At 35.1% G+C, this 26008-nt stretch overlaps 1 protein-coding gene across 1 annotated transcript in view; it reads left to right on the top strand.

The window, feature by feature from the left end:
* CNTLN (centlein) overlaps window positions 1-26008 on the top strand; it is a 194148-nt gene that overhangs the window by 136581 nt on the left and 31559 nt on the right. The window contains exon 19 of the mRNA XM_065745640.1: window positions 23399-23563. Coding sequence (XP_065601712.1) covers window positions 23399-23563 — 165 coding nt within the window. The remainder of the gene's footprint in view (window positions 1-23398; window positions 23564-26008) is intronic.

The following is a 26008-nucleotide window of genomic DNA, read 5'->3' as shown; positions in this document are numbered from 1 at the left end:
TAGTTCTAAGGTAAGTGTAGCATTTTAGCAACTTTAAACACTACTATCATGGACCTGAACAAGATGTCATGTGACCTGAATTTAGCTGAGAAAATCAATCCATTAGGAGACAAGGGCAGATGTTCATGCACTCAGTTCTTCATTATAATCCCCAGAGAATCTAATGCTAGAAGATCAGTGCTGGATTTAAGATTTAAATGTTCCAGATGTTCATTCTGAGACATTTTACAGTTGATACAACCTAAGAACTGTCTGGCATCTGTTGATTTTCTGAATATATGTACATACATAATTCTGTGTATTTTTCTTGAAGATCTGCACACAGATACATTTATGTCTGTTTTTCTGTTTTTTAGACTTAGTAATGCTATTTCTTCTTTTTTGATTTGTTTTTTTTTTTTTTTTGGTTGGTTGGTTTTTTTTCTTTAGCCTTACAGACTCTGCAGTAATGTAGATTTCTTGCTTTGTTTTGTTTCTGCAAAAGCAATTCTATGCATATTTCTGCAAAATGACTTTCAAGTGTCTGCACATGTAAGAATCAAAGCTTGCATTCTCCAAGGATTCGCATCAACACTGAGTCAAGACCGTCTGTTCAGAAGTACAGTAGTTATATTTTGCAATCAGTGTATAGAAATCACAGCTGGAGCCGATACTTAATGTAGAAGCTAAGGGATTTAGCATTTCCTTAGTTTCTTAGTAAAGCATCAGAAAAAAATGGTTGGAAAATCCAGGACTTCATTTTCCAATAAGATTTATTCCCCACTTCATTCATTTCTATCACTAGGTGACTGATTTTTTTTAAAAGTGTATGTATTACTTATAGCAGAGTAGTGCAAATTAATTTTAAGCCACAGTTATCACTCTTGTCACACAAGTTCAGACCAAATATATTGAACAAAAAAGGAAGATCATAGACAGGTTGCCCTTAGTGTTTATCTTACTGATGTTGCAGCCTCTCACAGGTCTTTGCTGAAAAGTATTAAAGGATCTTTTGTGTCAGTTCTCAGTGTTTCTCAGGTTGATGGCAAAGAGAAGACACATTTCTTAATGGAATGCCATCAACATTTGCAAAGAGCCTGTGTAAAGCTGCTTCACTAGAAGACCTGGATCTTGAAGGACAGGAATGATTCAACTAGTCAGCCACTGACAGGTCCTTTGGAGAAGATAAAGTCAAGGTTTAAGTAAAATTTTTCAGATGCATTCTTCAAACTGTGCTGATTTGGTATTTTAGAAGCATCTATACATTTTAGCTGCAGCTCAGCCAAGGGATTTTTTACGAATGCGTTATAGAAATTCCTCCGAAATTTTATTTTGTCTGTTGTGTTTTCTGTTTTCTTTGAGTTTTGAAAGATGTCATGGTTTTGTGATTTTTGGTACTGGTATTCCACATCATAACATCATGTAGTGCATTTGGAGTTGAAGAGTTAATGTTCCAGCTCCGTGGACCATCGATAGTTCCAGGTATGCCTGTCTCAGAAGAGAAGAAGAACTCCATTCCCCAGAGGACTTTGCGATGCTTTGCGTTCTTACGTGTTTACGCTCAGAGGGAAAGATAAAAACTGTCTGCAGTCACGGGACTCTCTCTTCCCTTCGGGACCGAGCTCGGCAGTGGGTGTTTGTTGCAGCCGTCCGCCTTCAGCGTTAGCGTAAGGCCTTCGGTTTATCGGACACTCTCTCTCTTGCTCATTTTATTTGATTCATTTGCCTCAATTCCAAATATATTATATTATATTGTGTTATTTTCCTTTCTGATATCTTATTTAGTAAATTAGCTTTCCTCCTCAGATCGTTGCCACTGTTTTGTTCCTGGGCCCATCTCCCTTCTCCTTTTTTCCCTTTCCCCTTCCCCTTCCCCGGGGTGTGGGCCCGTGGGTCCCCTGCCTCAATTGTCACGGTACCGGGTCGAACTGTCCCGCAAACCGGTGACAAAAGAACATGTCTTTCTCCCAACTTTGTACTAAGCTTTTTTAATGAAATTTTTTTTTTTTTGCTTTTAAGACACACTAATCTGATGGATTATCTCAAATACAGATAGGTGAAATCACAAAAAGGAGAAAAGAGCTAGAGAAAGCGTTTTTATTTTTAAAGTATGGTTCTGGCTCTATGTATTCTCTTGACTGTTGTTTACAGCACAGTCTGTCAGAGAAGAGCTCAGAATTAGGATCTGCATCTGCAAATTCAGCACTGCAGCTTCATTCTTTTTATGGTATTCAGATATGAGTAATAACTAATTTAGCATTATTCAGTTACTGAAACAAGAAGAAATTGATTATTTGTTTTCATATATGATAAGTTACTGATTTAACTACTGTTCACATAAAGTTCTCACTTTTATTTTAGTTTTCATGAATAGATTTTCAATCTTTAAATTTGTTGCTTGTTTCTGTAAGAACTTTTGCATGTTTTTATTTTCCCTAAACTTCAAGAATTTCTAAATTTTAGGAATACACTTGAAATTACAAGCTAATTTATATAGTAGTAGTAGTAGTAACTAGTATAGTATAGTAGTAGTAAGTCTAAACTGCTTTTGGAACTTCCTTACTCTTATCAATACAGTTTTTAGTAAATGCATGTTTTTATAGCTTTTGTTGGCTTTTAAGTAAATGTTTTTCAGTTAGACATTCTCAAGTATCTTCCTATTTCTAATTAAAAAAACACTTTTACATGTGTCCTACTTATAGCAGTTTGAGTCCTCTTTGATGAAAGTGAAAGTACACTAGAGCATTTGTGTTTTTTAAATTTTTAGGAAAGCTTATATTCACTGTCATTTTTTTCTGAAGTAAATGATTTCTTTTTCTGCAGTAGCTTAAAAAGTTACTTTTCATGATGTACATCGGGTAATAGTATTCATACATACAGAATATCTAAATGATAGAATTCTATAATTATTCTTAGAATAATATAAAATTGTGAAGTTTTTAAGTATAAATACTAATTTTGCAGGTAAGCTGTGTAGGAATTTACAATGACACCAGTAGTGTATATTCGAATTCTGACTTGCTATCTTATATAAAAGTAGTTTAAAAAGCCTCCACAAACTAAAGTTAGTGCTGTTCTTAGATCGTATTATGAAAGTCTAAAAATAAACAAATAAAAATTCAGCATTTTTCTCTCTTTTTCAGTCATCACATCAGCACATATATTTCTAGAATATCATAGAAATAAGAATGAAAAAGCTAAATATACTTACATAATACTTTTGTTAAACCTCGGTGCAAAGTCTTGTCACAGCTGTCCACTTTGGGCACTGACTGTAACGAAGAGATCAAAGAACACTATGGAACTGTTTTTAGAAAGAACTTGTTCCCAAAAATGTCAGTAGAAAAGTGATTTCTCCCTCCTTTGCTTCTGTAGAATTGTACCTGTTATCCCTTCCTACCTGCTGTGATAAAGCAGGGCATATTGCTTGTGCTTTCTAGTCTCCGTAAATATAATCCAATACTGCGGGCCAAGATTAAACTGCTGTCTTCTCAAAACTTTCTTGGATGTAAATAGCATGTTTTTGTTTGGTTTTTTTTTCTATTCTAAAGCCATACTACTGTTACTACTTTGCCTGAATGTGCGGAATAAATTTCATTGATGGCATGGTAGGCAATTCAAAACTCAAAACAGACCCCAGTTTATATATTCTTGAGGGAAAGCCACTCTTTCTGGTCTCACTACAGTGTTCCAGAATTAGAAAATATTGCCTATAGGTAGAAGAAAAATATCTGTAATGTATTTCAGACTTTAATTTTATAGAAATTAGATTCAATGTCTGGATGTCCCCCATATTTTTTGAAGACGTAGGATTGAATACATAGAGAAGAGTAGACTTATGCATAAACTAAGAGTGACAGTAAGATTTGAGTTTTTTTGAGTTTTTCTGAGCCTAATAAACTGAAAATCAGGCTTGGATGTCAGATTTATAATGCTCTGTGATTCTGTGTGACTAGAATTTATTTCTTTATTTCCTAGTCCAAATTTCTGCTAGGAACGAAACATGGCAGACTTGATGATCCTTGTGGATCCCTTCCAACTCAGGAGATTCTGTGATTATGTGATTGGCTAGTTAAATATATTTGTTCAAATTTTCAGTTACTAAGTGGAGAATTCTCTGTATTACTTTTGCCCTGATAAACTACTGATTCAGCATGGCTACTGAAATGAAACAGTTCTCAAAGTTCTTCTCTATCAGACAGGTTGACTTGGAAATAAAATGAAAAATTGTCAAATGTTAAACATGAGTGTGGCTGCAGTTTTGAAATTTATGTACACCGAGAACTATTTCTGTTGCTTGTTGCACTGAAAACAGTATTTTCAGGTTGGTTCCTTTAAAGAACGACACTGTAATATATATTTATCATGAAACTGTGCTTTCATTACAAAACAAAATTAAAGCAAAATACCTTTTACATTTCTATTGATCTCTGAAGAAAAATTACAATAAACCTTTTGAATTATTGATGAACAACAGTTGAAGTACATTGCACGTAGGAAATGTGTCTCATTCATAAATTAAAGAGAGCAGTTGGCATGAACTGGAACTATGAAAGTTGTATTATATTCCTGTCAAAATGAAATAACTTAGAGATAGGTAAATTCTAAAAGAATGTACTGTAAAAAGAAATTGTGGAGACGAGTGAAGTTCTTAGAATTTACTTAAAATCAATAAGTATTTACCATAGAATATAGAAATTCTAAAAATGATGCTTCTATAATAAAAGAATAAATCTGTATCACAAGGATTAGCATGTTCTTGCCATGTTAGAAAGATAGATAGTATACATATCTGTAACCCTATCTAATCAATTTATATCTGATAGTATAATATGGTAGCATATACTTGTATGAATATTACAATAAATGCTAGTAGAGATATTGCAGTTTTTACTTTATTGATTTAATGTGATAAGTAGCTTAATTTTCTTTGCCTTCATGTGATTTGATCAGCCTTTCCTTGTGAAGTTTATCTTATTATTAGACAAAAGAATGGAACTGTGTTAGCATATTTTTACCCACAAATTTTCCTGAGTAACATAGCGAGTAAAGTTCAGCTAATGGAATTTCAGAATGAGATTTTTTTTTCTCTTTCCTTTGTTACTAAGTTCTTCTTTTGAGTAATATTAAAATGTCAATTCCTTCAGTGCATATACCTACAGTTTGCTGCACTACGTACATTTTTACGACAGATCTTGTTCTTAACTTTTCCTGAATTTAACATCATGAATTCCACCCTTTTGCTCTTGAAATTTATAGATAACATGTATCTAATAAAACACTTAGTATCAAAATTATTTTGAATGCTTCGTAGTTTTGTTCATCTTTGTGCCTTCTTCAAAGTATTCTTAGTTCTAATTAAACTCTGGCAAAGTCTATTGCCTATGTTTTTTACTTTAGAAAAAAGCACAAATTCCTACAATTATTATTATTATTATTATTTTTGAATAAGATATAAAGTCTTCTTTGTATTTACAATGAGAAGTCAAACCCAACATCTGCTGGAGAGTTTGAAGGGAAAGGAAAACCACAACTGTTCTCTTGGGTTCTTTATTGAAAGTATACTAGGCACTCATTATAAGAATATCTTCTTTGAAATCAGTGTGATCTGCTCAAGTAATTAAAGCTAACCCTTGAGCTAGATTCAGTTCTCAAACCTGCTCTGTTATATGAAGTTCTGTGGATTATGTATAGTTTTTGTCCAGTAATATTTAACCACTGTGAATTTTCACATACATAAAAAATAAAAAAAAAAAAATACTGATTTGGGAATTCTGATTTATTTGTAAACAGATGACATTACATTTATGCTCTGGTTGTCTTACTTATTGTTATGGAAAAAATAATTTCAGTTACAAGTTAGACTTGTTCATTGGATTCCCCTATAAATTATTAATTATTATTAAATGCCAATATTAAATAGGAATTTTACTTTCTAAACATTTTATTCATGTGCTTATTTCCAAAGCATTCTGCAAAATTTCAAGATCTCCAAAGTTGTAATACATACCATGCTAAAAGTATTTTTTTCAGCTCTAGTTTTGAATCAAAATCTGTCTATGGTGAGATCATAGAATCACAGAATCTTGTGATTTGGAAGGAACACTTAAAGGCCATCCAGTCCAACTCCTCTGCAATGAACAGGGGACAATCCTTTTGTCCCCCATTTGGTATTGATGGTGAAGATTGGTACAATGCCAGAGCGAGACCTTGTGCTTATATTTGTTGAACACCGTGAAGTTCTTGTGAGCCTAGTGCTCAGCCTGACTAGGCATCCTGTCTCTTCCTGACTCAGTCTGAATAGCATCCTGTCCCTCGTGTGTATTGACTGCATCCCACAGCTTGGCATCATCCTCAGACTTGCTGAGGGTGCATTCAGTTCCAATGTCATGAAGATATTAAAGAGCATCAGGAGTCTGCTTTGCAGGGGCGTTGGAGTCTATGATCTCTAGAGGTCCCTTCCAACCCCTACAATTCTATGATTCTGTGATTGGTCCTTTGAGAGATGCCACTAGTCACTGATCTCCACCTGGACTTTTAGCCACTGACCACCATTTTCAGGGTCTGATCTCACAACCAGTCCTTTGTCCATCAACGTCCTATTGCGTTTTGAAAATACTAGGAATTATTATAAAGGATAAACTTTTATTTTATTTTATTTTATTTTATTATTTTTTCTTTTAGTATTGCATGCTTAGTATTCAGATATACTACATTTTTACTGTTCTGTAAGTGCTACTAAAAGGCAAGGGTAGATGCCTTGTTTTCTGTCTGCCATATGTACAACCATGGAAGTCTGAATATCCATTTGTATATAGTTGCCTGTTTGATGAGAGATTTTTACCTTCTAGTTTATATTTTCTCTCATTTCTGGGCTAGAAAAACATTTTCATGACTGTGTCCTTAGGAAAAGATTTCAGGAGTGAAAAGAATTTGGGAGAATACTTTTGCATTCCTTTATATTGTGAATCTTAAATGATGAGTTGGTTCTTTGTTCTCCTAATACATTCTCTTTCCTTGTTTCCCAATTATCTTAATTAATTCCCCTAATGAATTAGATAAATTTCTGTCACTGGGCATGTACATAATTTGAATCGTGAAGGGACATTTTTATTCCTGATATGAAAAGGCAGATTTCCTTATAAGTTGAAGGAGCACGGCTGTGGGATTTTGAAAATGTCTGTAGGACCCGAAGGTGGATAAAATCTTACAAACATATCCATTTATGTTGTGCATCCCTGTGCCACAGCAGTTAACTTTCTTTAGTGATGTTAACTATGTTTCATGTAGGATATGGATTGATGTTAAATACTATTACAGGGTACACAGCATAGACTTAATGCACTAGTTCATATCTTAAGGTCAAATTGGCGCATATATGTAGTACTTAATCATTTTCTGTAGCTCAGGATCTCACGTACCATGAAATTAATTTTTCAGTTGATCCCTCACATGAATTATAACATTATTTTTTTTCCCAGAGATAATAGTTTACCGTATGCATCTATTCCATTTGGATATACTGTGATGTTTATGACATTCTTTTTGTAGAGGTAAAATCTTTCAATCATTTTTTGAAATGTTTGTTATAGAGGTAAAATCTTTCAATCATTTTTTGTAATGTGTGACAACATAAGAAATCCAAGAAAGTGCAGAAGGATATCTTCAGTCATTGACAGCAATTCTAAAATTATTGTCATCCACCAGAGGCTGCCTGAAAAGTATAGATCATTATGACCTCACAGTATTTTTAAAAAGGAAATCATTACATCATAATGAAAACTAATACATTGCTCAAGCTGAGCAAGGCTGAATGGCTGTCTCCTTGGAACCAGGCAGTCTGAAAAAAAATGAGTCTTAGTAGGTATTGAGTTGAGCATGAAATCCCAATGCCATTGTGAAAAGCAATAGCATGTTTTCTTGTATAAACACCTTGAATGTATATAGACTGTCTGGAAGGAGCAAAGAGAATATGTTTCCTTTGGCTTTTATATGATTTGCTCGTAGGATACTCTGTCTGACTCTAAAATCATAGAATTATAGGATTATAGAATGGTTTGGGTTGGAAGGGACCTTTAAGATCATCTAGTTCCAACCCCCCATGCTATAATCAGGGACACCTCCTAGTAGACCAGGTTGCACAAAGCTCCAATCAGCCTGGCCTTGAATGCTTCCAAGGAGGGAGCATCCACAAGGCAACCTGTTGCAGTGTCTCGCCACCATCACAGTAAAGAATTTCTTCCAAATATCCAGTGTAAATCTACCCTCTTCCAGTTTAAAACCATTTTTCCTCATCCTGTTACTACATACCCTTAAAAAGTCTCTCCCCAGCTTTCCTGCAGGTGCCCTTCAGGCTGCTGTAAGGTCCCCCTGGAACCTTTTATTCTTCTCTTCTCTTCTGGGGCTGAAAAGCCCCAGCTCTCTCAGCCTGTCTTCATATGAGAGGTGCTTCAGCCCTCTGATCATCTTTGTGGCCCTCCTCTGGACCTGCTGTAACAGCTCTATGTCCTTCTTGTGTTGGGGGCCCCAGAACTGGACATAGTACTATCAGTTAGAAGTTATCAAAGAGGAGATTAAATGATAATTCTAGTTAAAAATAAATGTGTTTGTTTAATCTAGCAGGGAATACTGAGAAACAATTCAAGACACAAGACTGAAAAAGGATAGAATCATATTGAATCTGAGGTGTATGTTATTTACATGACATTATTGGCCACTGGAAAACGTACAACAAAAATAAAACTCAACTTTTTATGAGATGGATTTCAAGTCTGTATGCCATACATATTTCCAAAAGTACCCTTTTTCCCCCTTAGTCAGAAATGTGTTACTTCTACTGAAATTTGAGGAAATGTAATGATTTCAAGAAGTTTTGTGATGTAAACATATTGTGCAGGTTAATTATCATTAAGAAATACAAAGTGTAAAATATATATTTGGTGTCAGAGAACTGCAGTGATTGTTATTAAACAATCAGTCTAAAGAGGAGGAGCTGAGTGAAAACAACTGCTTGAGTTTAGTAATAGGAATCCTATTGGGAAGAAGTCTGTTCTGTAAGAAGCACGAAAAAAACTGAGAAACACAGAGAGAGGATATTTTGAACGATATGAGTTGAATTCCTGAAAAGTACAGAAATTAAGGTATGTTTTTAACAGTTCATCATTTGAAGAACTGACGAGAGAAGTACATGTACTTCATGGAACACAACAGTCATTTTGTGATGAAGCACAGAATGCATTTGATAGAAGGGATATAAATATGGATAATAAATGTAAGAAAATCAAACAAATGTTTAATAAGAGTGTAGTTGTGCCATCATTCTTGCACTTTGGGATCCTTACTGTAGAAATTCTTAACAATAACACTCAATGTACCTGGTATATTCAGACAGGCCTGATTATATTGCTTTGTCTTCTGCATATGTTTCCAGTTTTATTTATGGTTGAAAAGCTATTCAGAAATACCACTGAGAGATATACCCTGAGTAGAGATGGTTGTGAGTGGCAAGATGGGTGAGAGGATATTGGCAGGTATCTGTCATGATTATCACCTCTGAAATGTCTGGAACTCACCCCTGAACAAGCACAGAATCCAAAAAAGCTGACTGAATGTTTTAAAAAGGTATGCCCTGATCCTGGCACTGTGCTGGGGTTTGGCCTGCATCTGTCAAGATCCATTCAAGACTATTCTACACTCTCAAAAGGAAGAAAATGCCTCTGGATCTGACCTAACCCCTGAGAAAAGAAGATGAGGAAGTCTGCTCCATACCAGAGCTATCGTAAGAATAAGAAGGAGGGTCAGAGGTTGTCAGTAACCACTTGATGCTTGTTCCTAGCTAGGCTACGAAATATACAAGACTTCAGTCGTCATCCAGGCAGGACCATTATCATCTGGCTGTTTTTGTTCTGGGATAACAGAGACAGTAACCTAGGTTAGTGGGTATGGAAGTCAGGTAGCTGGGATCCCTCTCAAGGGAAAGGGGCATTCACAAAGTGATTGCAAAAAATAAAAATCTCTTCCCCTCTGGATGCAACTCCTGTCAACTATGAAGGAAAATGATCCCTACAGAGATGATATACATGTCAGCCAATTAAGTGGGCCATCAAGGAGCGAGGTATCCAGTATCCGAGGGAATTAGCTCTGCTGGAGGAGGCATATAATGTTGACCTGAACAGCAATCAGTTATTCCAAAATCTGGACAGCATCAAGTGAAAAGAGCCCATGGGGCAGAAGTTTGTACAGAGTTTACCACCATATTATGCCAACTGACTGGCAGTAATGACCTGGAAAGGTGGAGAGGAACAAATGGTGGATTAATTTTCTGTCTATCCTTAACAGTATATAGCAGGTGTCTCATCCTCCCTACAGGCATGCATTTCAGCTATGGAGAAACTGCTTCAGTGGCTTCAGGAGAAAAAGTTCTCCCCACTTGCATAAACCAATATCTCCATTATTAGCAGTAAGCATTCCTCTGCTTGAGAAAAGGGATATAGTGGGAAAGTGCAATAGGAACATTAAAAGAATCTTTAGCAAGAGAAATAAAAAGAGAAGTAAAATTTGCTTTTCAGATGTAGTGTATTCATCATTTAAGCTTATATGGATTCTGGTATAGCCTTGTAGATTCACTGTGTAATTGGTGAGAAAAAAATGAAGCTTTTTCACAGAATCAGTTGACGTGGGAGGTTGGAAGGGAAATCTGGAGGTTGATTGCTCCAATCTCTGCCATCCAAAGCAGAGCACCTATGTCAAAAAGGAAAAGGATTTAGAGAGGAAAAGGACCTGGGGGTGTTGGTTGATGCTCGGCTTAACATGAGCCAGCAGTGTGCCCAGGTGGCCAAGAAGGCCAACAGCATCCTGGCCTGTATTAGAAATAGTGTAGCCAGCAGGAGCAGGGAGGTGATCATCCCCCTGTACTCAGCTCTGGTACGGCCGCACCTCGAGTACTGTGTTCAGTTTTGGGCCCCTCACTACAAGAAGGACATTGAGGCCCTGGAGCGTGTTCAGAGAAGGGCAACAAAACTGGTGAGGGGTCTGGAGCACAAGTCTTATGAGGAGCGGCTGAGGGAGCTGGGATTGTTTAGTCTGGAGAAGAGGAGGCTCAGAGGAGACCTTATTGCACTCTACCACTTCCTGAAGGGGGGTTGTGGTGAGGAGGGGGTGGGCCTCTTCTCCCTGATAAATAATGACAGGATGAGAGGGAATGGCCACAAGTTGCGCCGGGGAAGATTTAGATTAGACCTGAGGAAACATTTTTTCAGGATCTGGAATGGCCTGCCTAGGGAGGTGGTTGAGGCACCATCCCTAGTGCTGTTCAAGAAGCGTTTAGATGAGGTGCTAAGGGATTTGATTTAGTAGTTCAGTGGGTAGGGATGGTGATAGGAGGATGGTTGGACTAGATGATCTTGTAGGTCCTTTCCAACCTAATGTATCTATGAATCTATGAATCTATGACCACATCCAGGTGGCTTTTGAAGATCTCCAAGGAGGAGACTCCATTATCTTTCTGAGCAACCTGTGCCAGAGCCACCCTCAGAGTTTCCTGTTGTTCGACAGAATCTCTATTTTCAGCTTATACCTGTTGTCCTTTATCATGTATCAATGGTAAGTGCCTGGTTCTATCTTCTTTCAACCTTTAGGTATTTGGACAAATAGATGAAGTTGCCCCAAGCCTACTCTTCTCTATGATAGACAATCCCAGCACTATCAGTTCTTCCTAGGAGTAGATATGTTTTTGCCTCAATTCTATTTATGCTCCTTTATTGGATTTCTCTGGTATGTCCATGTCTCTTGTAGATGTTAATTTAGGTAGTACTTAGTAGGGAAAATCTGCAGCTAGAAAATTAAATAACCATTTCTTAAATATTTCTTTCATACTCTCTTGTACACCTGTTGGATTGAGTAAGAAAACAGTTTCTTTAGTGAGATATTTAAAGGTATTTTAGTGAAATTTTAGAGATATTAAGTGAAATATTTAAAGGAGAAAAATTTGCATTCTAATTTGGAACATAGATTCATTCTTGGGTGACCTATCTTTGCTTCAGGCTTGGCTTCCAAATGATCAAATACTTATTTTTCAAACTGTGGTTTGTCAGAAGTAGACACTTTAGCAAAAAAGAATAAAATGAAACTAAGTTTACTATGAGGAACAAGAAAGGAAAGGCACTGTAACAGAGTAATTTGTCAAAAATATACAAGTTCTGCACTTACTTAAAGCTATGAATTTTGCAAGCTGACTTAGTGGCAAATGAAGTTAAAATAATCATGAGAAAAGTTAAGTAGTAGGAAACACACTCCTTTATTTCTTCAAGAAAGCCTGTATTGAGTACTGAAACTACAGGAAATATGTGATATTTTACTGTACTATGAGTAGATTCCCTGAAGAAGAGGCAAAAATTGTCTTTTTTTTTTCCAGATAATTTTGGTGAGGAGTCTATAACTTTAATGCTTATTTCTTGTACTACGCTATACTATATACTACTGTATCCAGTTCAGAAGTTACTTGCATTTTACAGTAAAGCCGTCAAAAGGATATGACTATTGGACAGTCCTGGTTGTTTTTATTCTTCTCTCAAGAAGATTTTTTTTTTTTTTTTAATTTCAGATAGTCTCATTTCCATTATTCAGCAGCTTCTTTGTGATATTTATACTTACTTTTCATAAAAATGAGTTTAAAACTTCTTGGTATGTACAAATATGTATTTTTCTATTTACATGTACTCACTGACTTGTCTGTACAATGTCAACTTTTTTTAGTAGACAACTCGTGTAAAGTGTTCAGTTTATATATGTCAGATCCTCAAGGGCCATGGCTTTTGCCAGATGAGGCACTTTTGATTTTGAGACTGATGAAACACAGTGCTATTATTGATCTGTGCATGACGCAGCCTGTCTCTCTTCTGGCAGAGAGTAGCAACATTTATCCAGGAATTTGTGAAATGTCACTAGGATCATGTTCATAAGGTAAACTGTGCAAAGACAGGGATCCAAGCTGAGAATCCATGAGGAATTGGACGTGACTGTCTTACTCCTTCGTCCTATCTTCTAGGTCAGGCAAAGTGATATTTGTTGAAACAATAACTGTGTTTTATATCAGATGTTGAAAAAGCATGATTATCACTAGGAACGTCCTGCACAATATAGTCATACTGTTGTTTTTAGATTAAGTTAGTGAAAGTGATCTAAAGATCGCAAATCTGTAATTTCTATTTTGTTTGAAAAAACGAAAAGGAGACATTTCCTGTGCACTTCTGACTAGAAATCTCTGATACTCTGATTATAGTCTCTAAAGAATTTAGCTTTTCTTGAGACAGTTTGGTGTTAGCAATGTAGCAGTGCGTGTTTGACATTAAGATGTCAAGAAGCAAGAGTTATCACAAAAGAATATCAATGTTTCTGACAAAATACTGATATTTGAAGGTTTGTTCCCTTATAAATAATGGTTAAACAAGGCTGACCATTTTTGTTAGTAGCAAAAGCATCTGTCATAGAAAAAACTAAAAAAGCAGGTTTCCACGTGCTCTTTGCCTGTTTGTAAAGGGTCAAATGTGACCAACTTCTGGAGACGTTTTTGGTAAGTAGTGTTTCAGCTACACATTCCCTGTGAACTGCAAACTGGATGTTGCACCTTCTCATTAAAATGTTTTAAATTAAATAATAACAGTATTTAATTAAAAAAGATGCATTTATTAATATCAAAAAGATGCATTTATTAATACCAAACAAAAAGATGCATTTATTAATATCAGTTTTCAATGTATAGATTAGTTATTACAATATTAATTTGAAATTTATCCATGATATATTTGCCACCAATTTTCAATTTTAAACATTGAAATGTCTGAGAATTTTCTAGAACTTTCAATAAAAAAAAAAATTGCTAGTTACATGAGGAAGAAACCAATATTATAAAATATAAGGGTTTGTGTTTCACTTTTTTTTTTTCCACGTAGAATGATTATTTTCTTTTATATTTCAGTTTCTCTGGTTTCATTTTCACAATATGAATTTACCTGAAAAACCACCTGTGGATAGCAACTGAAATTATTTAATTTAAACTTTTTAAATGTATTGATGTTTATACATAAAATGTAAATAAAAATATACAAGAGGGGAAAAAATGTTGTATGAAAAGATGTATTTATATGCATAATGCATCCATCTCTCTCAAAAGGCTGACAAATTTGTGAGCTGCAAATTCATGAGTGGTGGAAAATGACAGAATTACAGAGTTTTACTTTCCATTTATTTGGTTGCTTTGGTTTTGTGTCTGGATTTGAGTGAATGCTGAAGTCCACAGACTGCCAAATACAAATATGTTCCTTTTCTGAGGAACGTGTAGATGATATTTCATGTCTGAAGAGTTTGAGCTGTGACAGGGCATTGAAACCAGATTATTTAATGTCCATTTTGGCACAAGCCATTCTATGATTCTATGAATTCTAGGTCCTTAGTTTCTTCTGAGCTCCTCCACACTTAACCATGACAAATGTGAATCTTCCACACCAGTTCAGCATTGTTAGGTCTTTTGCAAAGCACTAATTCTATGTGTTTGACTGTCTAGGTATCCCACACTGCGTTTTCTTCGTTTAGTTTAATACTTTGTGGAAAATGGTCATGGTCAGCTCCTCCTCCATTTCACTTGAAAGATACTCATAGCCAAGAGTGCAAACCAGAAGAGCACAGGCCCTTTTTTAAGTATCCCAAGGAAGATGCATGAAACATCAGGATGCATTTGATATTTTTTCATCTTTCTGGTTATAAATGACTAGGAACAAGGAACTAAGATATCTTCATGAGCAGTAGAAAAGGAAAGTGTTACAATTAAGATAGCCTTTGAAAAAAAAAAATCTGGGTTACATGCCTGATTGCTCATCAATAGTATTGTTTCCTTGTGATTGTTTTGGACCCTAGTTATTGCAGACAGTGAATACTAGCTCACAGTAAGTATTATTTGGGATCTCTACAGAAGTTAGATACTAATACCCCTCTTCTAGCCGGAAGGGAAGATTTTTTATGCTTTTGAAGACACATTTGTGTGCTTGAACTGCCTGGATCTCCTTCACGTACTGTTAGAGAAGATAGAAGAATGTTAGTCCTTCTTGCTAATGCTCCGGACCATATAATTGTTCAGCCTAAGTGTCACTGGCAATGACAGCTGACAGTAATGACATTGGCAATAATGAAGCAATCAGTGGACTGCTGTGATAGCTCGTATTGTGTTCAGGTTTGTTTCTATCGCTCCAAATATCTTTGGTACCTAAAGCGACAAGAACTTCTTCAGTTTCTCAGTAACGGAGACTGTATAGTCATACAGTATCACAAGCCATGACATGTCTCATGAGATTCACAAGCACTGGAAAAGACTGTGTTTGATGGCTGCCCTGGTCTTCTATTCATTCAGATTCAAAGCTGGTCCTGCGATGCAAGGCAACTTCTATCCTCTTATTTCAGTGAAGCAAACATAGCAAAATGAGGGAAATACTAAGAAATGGCAGCTGTAGATCTGCTTCAAGCTGTACCCTTGAATTACAGTAGTCAGGCACAGTTACAATATTGTCTTTAAATCATTCATTTATGTGAAAAAAATAGTTGCCCAAATGAGTCATAACATTTATCATAATCATGATAAAGGGAAAGTATATTTCATTTTACCTATTATCCTGAAAACATGGCTTCTTCATCTGATGGTCTCTTCATCTATTTAATATGTGATGTAAGAAATACTTTACCTTAAACTGTTCACTTATGCCTTAATTTTAGCAGGCATTCCAACGATAACATAAATTACAAATTAAAGATAAGACTGTTGGGGTTCATTTAGATGAATCCAGGGATAAATTACCACTTTAATTTAAGTGCAGTACATTTTAGAAGTAATTTTTAAGGCAGTTTATGATTTTGAATAATACCCCTTGTCCTTGCATCTCCCCCACAATTTCTATCATCAGCTTCCTCATGCTTCTTAGAAATGCGTAACAATATGCCTTTGTTTTCTTGGATAGAATATCAACATGCTATACATTAATGTTTATACACTATTACCTCTATACATAACTAGAAAAGTTTCAGATTTTTTGTCTTTCCTTTTTTTTGCATCTCTTCATTGTAGTTCTGTATTTTTGGTCTGCGAGGACACTGAATTTTTTCAGTAAATAAATTTGTTTATTGAGTCTACACACAAAATGTTCTGCTTTTACATAATTGACTATTTAAAAAGAAAATAAAAAATCTTCTGAGGACATTTACTAATCTTTTATTGATTGCTGAAGCAATTATAAATAGCATGTTTAAATAATTGCATACATTTAAATCCAAAGCTATCTTTATTTTTTTCTTTAATACTGCAACCCGCCTTTCAGAATAGCTCATTTATACATGTATTTTTAGTAACTTTTATCTCAAAATATCCATATCACATCTTCAGCCTCACAGAAATGTTTTCTGTAAGTTGACAGAAAACAGTCCTTAATGGCTGAAAACTTGAACAGTTACAGATAAGGCCAGACTATGGGAGATGGAGCAGTTTTCCCTACAAGCACACGACTCCTTCTTGCTTACATTTGAGATGCAGAAGTATTTCAATAGAAAATGGTTCACTTTCTAAAACAGATGGAAATGGGGAGAGGTTAAATTAATATTTCACCATTCTTTCAACTGTTTTCTTTCTTTCTTGGTTATATTTTCTTTTAAAATAATTTTAGTTTTTGGAGATATAAAGCTGTATGCTTTTGGAAATAAGAACATAAATAAAAAGAAAGTTTAAAAGCAGTCTTTAAAATAGCATTTTCATTTTGGTTTCTCTCTATTTTATGTGAGCTATACGAAAAACAGATGGAAGCATTATTAATTTTTTCCCCCAATGAGTTTTAGTGCAGCATATTTGTATGTGTTATCTGAAACATATGAATACTTAGTATTGCTGCTGTTAAATTCGTAATGAGTTGTAGGGATTGTGAAATTCCCTGACTGGCTCTCATGCAAGTAGTTCATTTGCAGTGCTTGTATCAAGATTAAGCAGGGGGAATATGGCAAGCACTATCCCTGACCCTAGATGAAAAATTCAAATTTCTAGCTTTATGAGTTTGCCCCAACTGTCATGTTTTGTGAAAATCAGATAAATACTCCGTAACCCTCTAAAATATCTTGCAGCAAAACCTGGTCCTAACTATAAAAGTTTGCATGGATTCTATGTCTTATGTTGAAATTTTTCTAGTCACTAAAAAGGTGTGGATGTGTTGCAGCAGAATTTATGCTTCAAATGGAAGTCTTTGGTTGCATATAACAGTACCTAATTGTTGGAATACTCAAATCAACTAGTATCTGTTTAACTAGCAGTGCTGGGCACCTTGAAACACCTGTTTCTCTGTTTCAGCCATAGCTTCACAACTTACTCTAACATTCAAATGCTTTAAAATAGGACAAAGTGTTGTGAAGTATGTCATGTTATATTTAGATTTGGAACAAAGTTGGATCAAAAATTTAATGTAGGATGTTGTGTCTGTGTAGAAGTAGTTCAAATAAGTTAAACTTTAATTATAGAACATGGTGAAGAAAATACTTCAATCATGAATATTTTTCTTTATAACGTATATATACATATATATTAAGTTCTATAATTCTTTAAGTGGCAAATCCTACACAACAGTAACATATTCTGCCAGTATGTATCTTCACATTGCAATATTCATTCATAAAAAAATTAAATAGTTGGGATCATAAAATTAATCATAATGGTAAAAATTCCATACATAGCATTACGTACTTAGCTAAAAGTTCTGTTAATGCTTTGAAATTTGCAAGGAGAGAAGGAGCAGTGCAACTGCTTTAGCCTGAAAACAAGATGGAGTTCTTAATAAATACAAAAATTAGGCATAGGGTACAGTAGTATTTACTAATAGAGAGGTGTAAAATGAAACTGATAGAGAATGCAGGGTAAAATTTAGTTGCTTCAGGTCAAAACTTATAAGTTTGAATTGCTGCTATCATTAAACAAGCTGTATTTTTCAGAAGCATTTTCACTGTACTGAAATATTCTTACCCACATTTTTCCTAAGTTTTACTTTTTTTCCATAATTTGAGAAATTATTAGTTGTCCAATATGCAGATCTCTACTCAGGATTCTCTGTGTTTATTACAGATAAATGTATTACTCTGATCAGTTTATACAAATATATTTGTGTGTTTCTCTGGAACAGATGTATGTGATTTGATCTATATCTGTCATTTACAAAAGGAAAAAAATAAAATAAAATGGACCTATCTGCACTAGTTTCAATTATTATTTTTTTTTTCATTTCATAAAATGCCTTAAACAGACCAAATGTAATACTAAGCTTTTCAAAGTTGTAGAATGATTTTTTTTAATTTTTATTTTTATGAACACTATTTGGATACAAAATGCCCATATAAAAATAACAAGTAAACCACTTGTTTATGAAGTTCTGTGCTGTTAATAGTTCTTTATTAACAATGATTACTGTCTGTGTTTTGTCAATACTAGTGCATAATTGCAAAGATTCAGTCTTTGATAGGTTTTCATTTGTTGGTGGAAACACCTGTATTCCCAAGAATAGCTGAGTTTATATTTGATACATGTGAAGTGACCGCTTTACTTTCATCAGTCTGTTGAACCCTGATTGTGTTATAGTGACATTATCAAGAGGACCACTGTATTTTTTTTTTCTAAAATACCTGAGAAGAGAAATATGCCTCTTATCTGCATGCTGATATCTGTATTTCTCTGCTGGGAACTAATTTAAACACTTCATGAGAGATTGACATTTTCAATGCCTTAAACATTCTTAAAAGCTGCTTTGTTCATTGCAAACCATATTTAGTATGACCTCATAATAATGTAGCACACCTCAAGTGTCATGCCTGTCTTTACAATGCACACTGGAGCTATGTTCATCTATACTAGACAATTGCACTTCAAGGAAAGGGTTTTTTTTCTTGATAGGCAATTAGCAGTAATTAGGAAGATTCACCTCAATAAGATGTCAACATGAGATTGTGTAAAGAAGTTGAATGTCAGTGGCTTTAAAAGAGGTTTTTTTTCGCTGACACAAAGGTTTGACATGTGAAACATGAAATGTTAATTTAACTTTTCTGCTTATTATTCATGCGCAATATTATTTTGTCATTCAGATACTACACTGACAGAGTGCAAAGGGTGTTAAAATAGTGCTGCTAGAATAAAAAGAGGATTAATCTACCATTGGCCAATTAGCCAAAGGGTACTTAATGGTCTCTAAAGGCTACTGAAGTCTAACAACTACCTAAAGCACTGGCAAAAAGTCCTCTATATTACCTTCATTTACTTGACATTTTGTGAAACAGAGTCAGATGCTGATAACTACATTTGGCTGAAATAAAGCTAACAACTGAGTGATGCAGTATATTTTACTATAATTGCAGAAAAACAAGTGGCAGATAACTTTTACTTTTGGGGTTTTTGTTTGTTTGCTTGCTTTTGTTTCTTCATTTTTAGATGTTTGTTTTAATTTAGGAATAGAGTATTAAATCACCAAAGACTTCTGTTTCATATTTCCTGTGCATGTCTGGAATGATAAGTAATCAGCACGCATGTGAAGAAAACTTCCACTAACTATTTGGAGTTATTGGCCTTTTTCTATATGTTATCACATTAAGTATGCAGCACTGTTGGCTTTCTTGTCTAGAATGCACACATATATTTTCATACTTCCAAATAGCTCCATACCATTTTTATTTATTTTAGCTTTGTTTTCTGTGACTCATCAGGCAGAATTAGGTTTTGATTCAAGAGAACGAAATGGGGTCAAGATTAGTTGGACTGACTATAAATATTGCCTTGGATATTGTGAAGTACCTCAATACCTGCAAATATGTTTTGAAAAGGTCTTTCATGGTTTATGTTTGCAACAAGTACTGCTTATCTTTCATATTTTTCATGATTGATCTAAAGCTGTGAGAGAAGAGTGTTCTTGTTTTAAAAGAGTGTTGGATTTTAAAATGTAACTTGCTATAGGAGCTCTGTAGCAGAGCAATTCTATTTTATTGCCTAATGTTGCAAGATTTTTTAGAGAAAAGAAAAAGGAATTGAATGTATTTAAGTCTGCTAAAGAAATCTCCTTACATATGGTATTGTTTTTGTGAGCCAAAGTTCTAGGATAAGGAATTTTGTACTAAGTGTGTGTGATCTTAACACATCTAATGATATCTATACTGGTTATAGTTGAATTATGAAATGAGTAGAATAAGATTGTCATTGCTTGATGAGGATTTCAGGAATGCCTGATTTACATCCTGTTCTGCATTTCTCTATATCTTGCAGAGAAATACATTCTATTTAATCTGCTAATACTATATTTACCTGTTATTTCATTTGCAGCGGTGGCAGTACAATGGCAGTCACAACTAGCAGAAATGTTGTCATATATTCTAGTTGCAGCAGGAGACTGAGTCTACTGTAGACTGTAGTTGAAGCTTCTTACTGAGTAGTTGTGATACGGGGCAAGCAATAGTCTTTTCCTGGGGCTTCCTACATGAATCCATTGAGTCTTCTCTGTATTTTTGTTTCTGAGAGCATGTGGTAAAAAATGTTGCTGAATCATTGGGAATTTTACACTGCTGGGACAGAAACTAAGATTTCAGCACTTATCCTTTTGTGTATAGCAGAACAGAGTTTCATGTGTATACCAGGAGCAAGGAGATTAAGATAGATGGGTGTTAATAAAATATTGAATCTATAAACATCTGTTAAGCCAAAACACTCTGGAGGAGGTGCAGCAGACAAAGGCCGCTACATCTTGAAGGAACAGCGGTAGCCTTCCTTTACAAACATCTGGTCTAGCTGGTGTTTAAGATTCTACCTTTCATCCTAGTGACCTCTTCCCTTGGAGCAAATCCTTTCTACTCTGTCACTCAGGATTTGTGTGCGTGGTAACAAACACACAAAAAAAATCTAATGTGTCTAAAAAAGAATGAAAGCCTTGATCTGATTGCAGTTATGTGCCTGTCTTTGTCTCATTTTGCAAATTAATGGGGTTTGTCCTGTGTATTTTGACTTTACTCCTCTAGGTTTGATTTCCACATTTAATATTTGAATACATTTACATATGGCATACATGTTCTTATTTTCTACCTCCTTGGTGAACTAAATTACATAGCCAACACGGCAGTGTCCTCTTTGGAACATGTTCAGTTATGCTCCTTTTTCAATTTGTTTGCTGTCATTTTTGGCAATGTGGTCACTGCAATGATAACATTTTAGACCTGATGTGTTTTGCTGGCAGCGGTAGTCTTAAATGATCCAAGAAACTTCTGCAAGTAGCTCTCTATCTTGGGCAGATGTAGGGGAATCTCTAATTTTAATCAGAGACATTGATCTAGCTATGGTCGTTTGGGGTTGGTTTTTTTGGTTGGGTTGTTTTTTTTTTTTCTTTTCTTTTTATGAATTATTTATTATAGAAACACTGAAACGTGAAATTCTGCATGTAGAAACATTGGCAATACTAGACAAATTAACCTAATGCATATACTATTCTACACCATATCTTTCTGCACTGTTACTTGTTTTGCTTACTAAAGAAGTAATTACCTTCATTTTGCCTACTTTAAACTATATTGCAGTAATTGAGAGGATAACATAACAGATTATGGAACAACCAATTATTCTATACGTAAACTCTCTTTATGTCTTGGTCAGTAATGATGGCAGATAGAAAAATTAACTCTTTTACTAAGAACAGTACTTGTCTGAGATACACATGTAGTCTGCCTATTGGCTTTAATAAATATACTTGGGTATGAAATACCATCAGAGTTTCAACTTCATATATATATATAGAATGCATTTTCTTGCGCTGGTGATAATTTTTAAGCTAATATAAAGTGTGCAGGATTTTCTGAAGATTTGTAATTAAGATAAATAGATATGTCTATAAGAAGTGTTCCTTTTATATGGATATACATGAGATTCTCATAAGACCAGTGTGGAAGTGTGGGTATATAAACACACATATGAAATGTTTATTGGATTTTTTTTTCTTAATAATCTCAAACAGTATAAAATCTAAATTCAAGTTAAATAGTAAAATATTTTAAAAGAGTACACTGTCTTTAACCATCTCTCACCCACGTTTTATTGGTGTACAAGCATTTAACCATGCACACACTTGGTTGTTTCAAATTGTAATATTTCCTCCAGTTTCTTATCAAGCAATTTTTTTTTAATTCTGAGATACTTCCAATACTACTTCGTATAATTGTTCCTTATGTTAAACTATGATATTACAATCTTCTTTAGAATAAAAAGATACAGCTTAAGGAACAGAGAGTTGTTAGGCCATCAATAGCTTTCAGCTGACTACAGATTTGTGAAAGTTAAACACTATCATGAAGATTATTTTCCCCTTTTCATAGGGTAATATTATCGTTTAAATTAAAATATATTTTTTTAATTTAAAAGACTGCCTCTGTAAGGAGTGCTATGAAATATATTGTTTCAAAGATTAAATGTCTTGTCAGTTGTCAATCAAGTGCAACAAGACTGAGAGTTAGTTTGCATGTTATTTATTTGAACTAAATCCCTAACAAGCCTCGTCTGCTAATTGGACTTAGCATTTATGTTGCTAAATGAGAAGCATTTTGGCTGCAGTATAGGGTGGTAAGACCTACCCAGTGGAATAAACAACTAACATCTGTTATCCTGTCCTGCTCCAGCTTGGCTTTTACCACTTAAGTACCTCAGCCCTAGAGTCAAGGTTATGGAATATGTGGTTCTCTGGCTATGGTGCATATATGTGAAAAGGAAGAAATAACACAACATGAGTAAAGACCAGCCAACCAGAAGATATTTAGTGCAGCTGGTCCACTTTGCTTTAACCTCTAGAAGCCCTACAAATATCAAAACAAAAGCCAAGAGAAGAGCGTATGTTTTATCGCAGCTATCAACACAGCAATTCAAGTGAGCATACAGTGGTCACCATTAAACAGATTTGACATTTAACCACCTTTATTTAATACACCTAGATGCCTCAGAAATCTTGGTATTTCTTTATCAGTATAGAAATATTTCCAGAATTCCAGAGAGACTCTAGGTAAAGAGGTTTCAACAGTAACTACCATTACAGGTGTTTTGTTTTGTTTTTTTAAGTAAACATTTTTGCCTGTGATGGTAAAAATTGCAACAGTCAAACTTCAGTCAGCTTATGTTTAAAAAAATATGGATTGTTTTTGATGTTATTTTACCTCCCTCTCCTGACAGATTTCATTTTTTGCATGGACTAGAGACTTCAACCAACAAAAATGCAGTATAATTATAGATAATATATACTGTTTCATTCTTCTTGAATTCTAAACCACAGAACATCTGATATGATCCAGCAGAAGTATTGTTAGGATGCAATTGTGATTGTTCCTTCTGTTCGTAAAACAGGTGTTGACCTCCAACCTGGCCAAATGGCAACAGGAGAAGGAAGATTTACAAGGAAAATCGAAGTCGAGAGAACATCTGTCTCAAACTGCTGGCAAGAGTGAAGTCACACCAGCTCCTTCAAAGAACATTGATTTAGAGATGAAACAGCTGCAGTGCAAACTAAAGGTGACAGAACAGATTATTCAGTGCTGAGAATAATTCACTTGAACAGTATTTCATAACTGGGTCAAGTAGATAAATATATGTACATATATATACACACACATACTCGTATATGCATATCATTTATATGTGATACGTCAAGGATTAGCAACCTAGGTTTGATGTTAAATAATCTTTGATGTTAAATAGAAATGTCATCCTAACCTGAAGAATTGGTCTGTATAATTAATACCATTTTTGCAGATCAGATTGGCCATATGGGGGGGATCGTTGAGTTTTTCCACAATTAAATGTACCTTGTTGAAAAGTGCAGTATTGTGACTTTAATGAGAATTGTGGTGATTGCTTTGCTTTCTTTAAGGAGGAGATGAGCAACAGCTATCTGTGAAAGTGAAGAAATGAATTTTGACTTAATGTAGTGTAACAGTGTTAACGTTACTTATTGGTCACTACTGTTCTTGTCTTCAGAGAAAGATCATTCTTTATATATTTGTGTTTTTTTGTTGGAAAATACTAACTTGCTGATGATTTCATTTTTCAGTCTCCAATGACTGTTTATGTGAATGATGTAGATTCTAGACTGTATTGATGCACCTCAGAGCTTTTTCAACCTACTGTATTTCTGGAACACTGTACTTCATTCTCAATTCTCAGTGAAGGAAGTATATGTACAACAGAGTGTCCTAAAGTTGTTGTTTAGTTGTGTTTTTTTTCCTTCATTTTGTTTTTAATATTTGAATTAACATAAATGTTCCAAATGATACAGCTTCTTACTGCTAACAAAAAGCACGCACTAGCAAGATGGCTGCTAAAGGACCAGCTGGAGGAAAAGACCATATTATGTGAGCCCTGACTCTAAGCATTGGATTTAACTGTTCTAGCTCACATGAGTAATAGTGTTCTGACATCTGAGCTTGTTTCTGGTTGTCTTCCTTGTAATTTATTGTCTGTGTTTTTAAAGAGAGAGTGAGACATGTTTGCATATGAATTAAAATTTCTGTATTTTTGTGGTGAAATATGTTAGAGGGATAAATTACTGAAACATCTATGATTTCACATTTAACATTCTCTTGTAGGTCTAAATGAAACTTCACAAAATACTTTCCATCCTAAAGAAAAGGAAGACTCCAAATGAAACAGTAGCTAAGAAATGGAGAGTTATGTGTTAATGGGATAATGTTGATTAGTTACTCAGCGTTCTGTGATCAGATATACAGTATTTAAGGCTGAGAGACCTTGGTCTGTTCAGCCTTGAAAAATGAAGACTCAGAGGGGATCTGATCCACATCTATAAATATCTAAGGAGCAGGAGGCAGAGGGACGAGGCTGGACTCTTAGCAGCGTGTGATGATAGGACAAGGGGAAATAGCCAAAAACTGATGCATAGAAAGTTCTGCACAAATGTTCATGGGAACTTCTTCACAGTGCAGTGACGGAGCACTGGAACAGGCTGCACAGAGAGGTTGTAAAGTTTGGACACCTACCTGTGCAACCCAGTCTAGGAAGCTGTTTTGTCAAGGGTGTTGGACTCAATGATGTCTAGAGGTCCCTTCCAACCCCTACAATTCTGTGATTCTGAAGGAGTGAAAGCAACTTTATACGAATCTGATGTAAAAACTATTAACATGACGTTTAATTCCATCTTAAAGAGGTCTTACATTTTGAATTTAAAAAATAAATAAATAACCAAATAAAACTATATTTAAAATCTTCTTTGATCCCAATTGCAGGATAGTAGAATCATAGAATCATAGAATTGCTCAGGTTGGAAAAGACCTTAAGATCACCAAGTCCAACCTCAGTCTAACCATACTACCCTAACTCTAACAACCCCCCACTAAATCATGTCCCTGAGCACCACATCCAGATGGCTTTTAAACACATTCAGGGGTGGTGACTCAACCACCTCCCTGAGGAGCCTATTCCAGTGCTTATCAACCGTTTCTGCAAAGGGTTCTTATCTCCCTCTTAAGGTCCACATATCCAACCTAAACCACCTCTGGCACAATTTGAGGCTGTTTCCCTGTCATCTGTCACCAGTGAGATCAATCCCACTCTCACTGCAATCACCTTTCAAGTATCTGAAAAGAGTAATACAGTTTCCCCTCAGCCTCCTCTTTCTCAGACTAAACAATCACAGTCCCTTTACTCATTCTTTACAGGGCATATTCTCCAGGCCCTTCACAAGCCTTGTTGCCCTTTGGACCAGCTCCAGTACCTCAGTGTCCTTTCTGTATTGAGGTACCCAAAACTGAACACAGTACTTGGAGGTGGGGGGCCACACCATTGCCGAGGACAGAATGTACAGAATGTCCAAGAGTTGGACTCAGTGACCTTTTGGGTCCTTCCAACTCAGGATGCTATGATTCTATGATTCAACATCTTCCCTGGTGGTTGAATTGGATGAGTATTTTGACTGTGAGGGTATCACAAACTACTTATATCAGG

This window comes from Cyrtonyx montezumae, unplaced genomic scaffold (genome assembly GCF_038088225.1).
Source record: "Cyrtonyx montezumae isolate F1298 unplaced genomic scaffold, pur_monq_1.0 scaffold_36, whole genome shotgun sequence".
Lineage (NCBI taxonomy): Eukaryota > Metazoa > Chordata > Aves > Galliformes > Odontophoridae > Cyrtonyx > Cyrtonyx montezumae.
The sequence above is the reverse complement of the archived record's forward strand: the minus strand, read 5'-3'. Positions and strand labels throughout refer to the sequence as shown.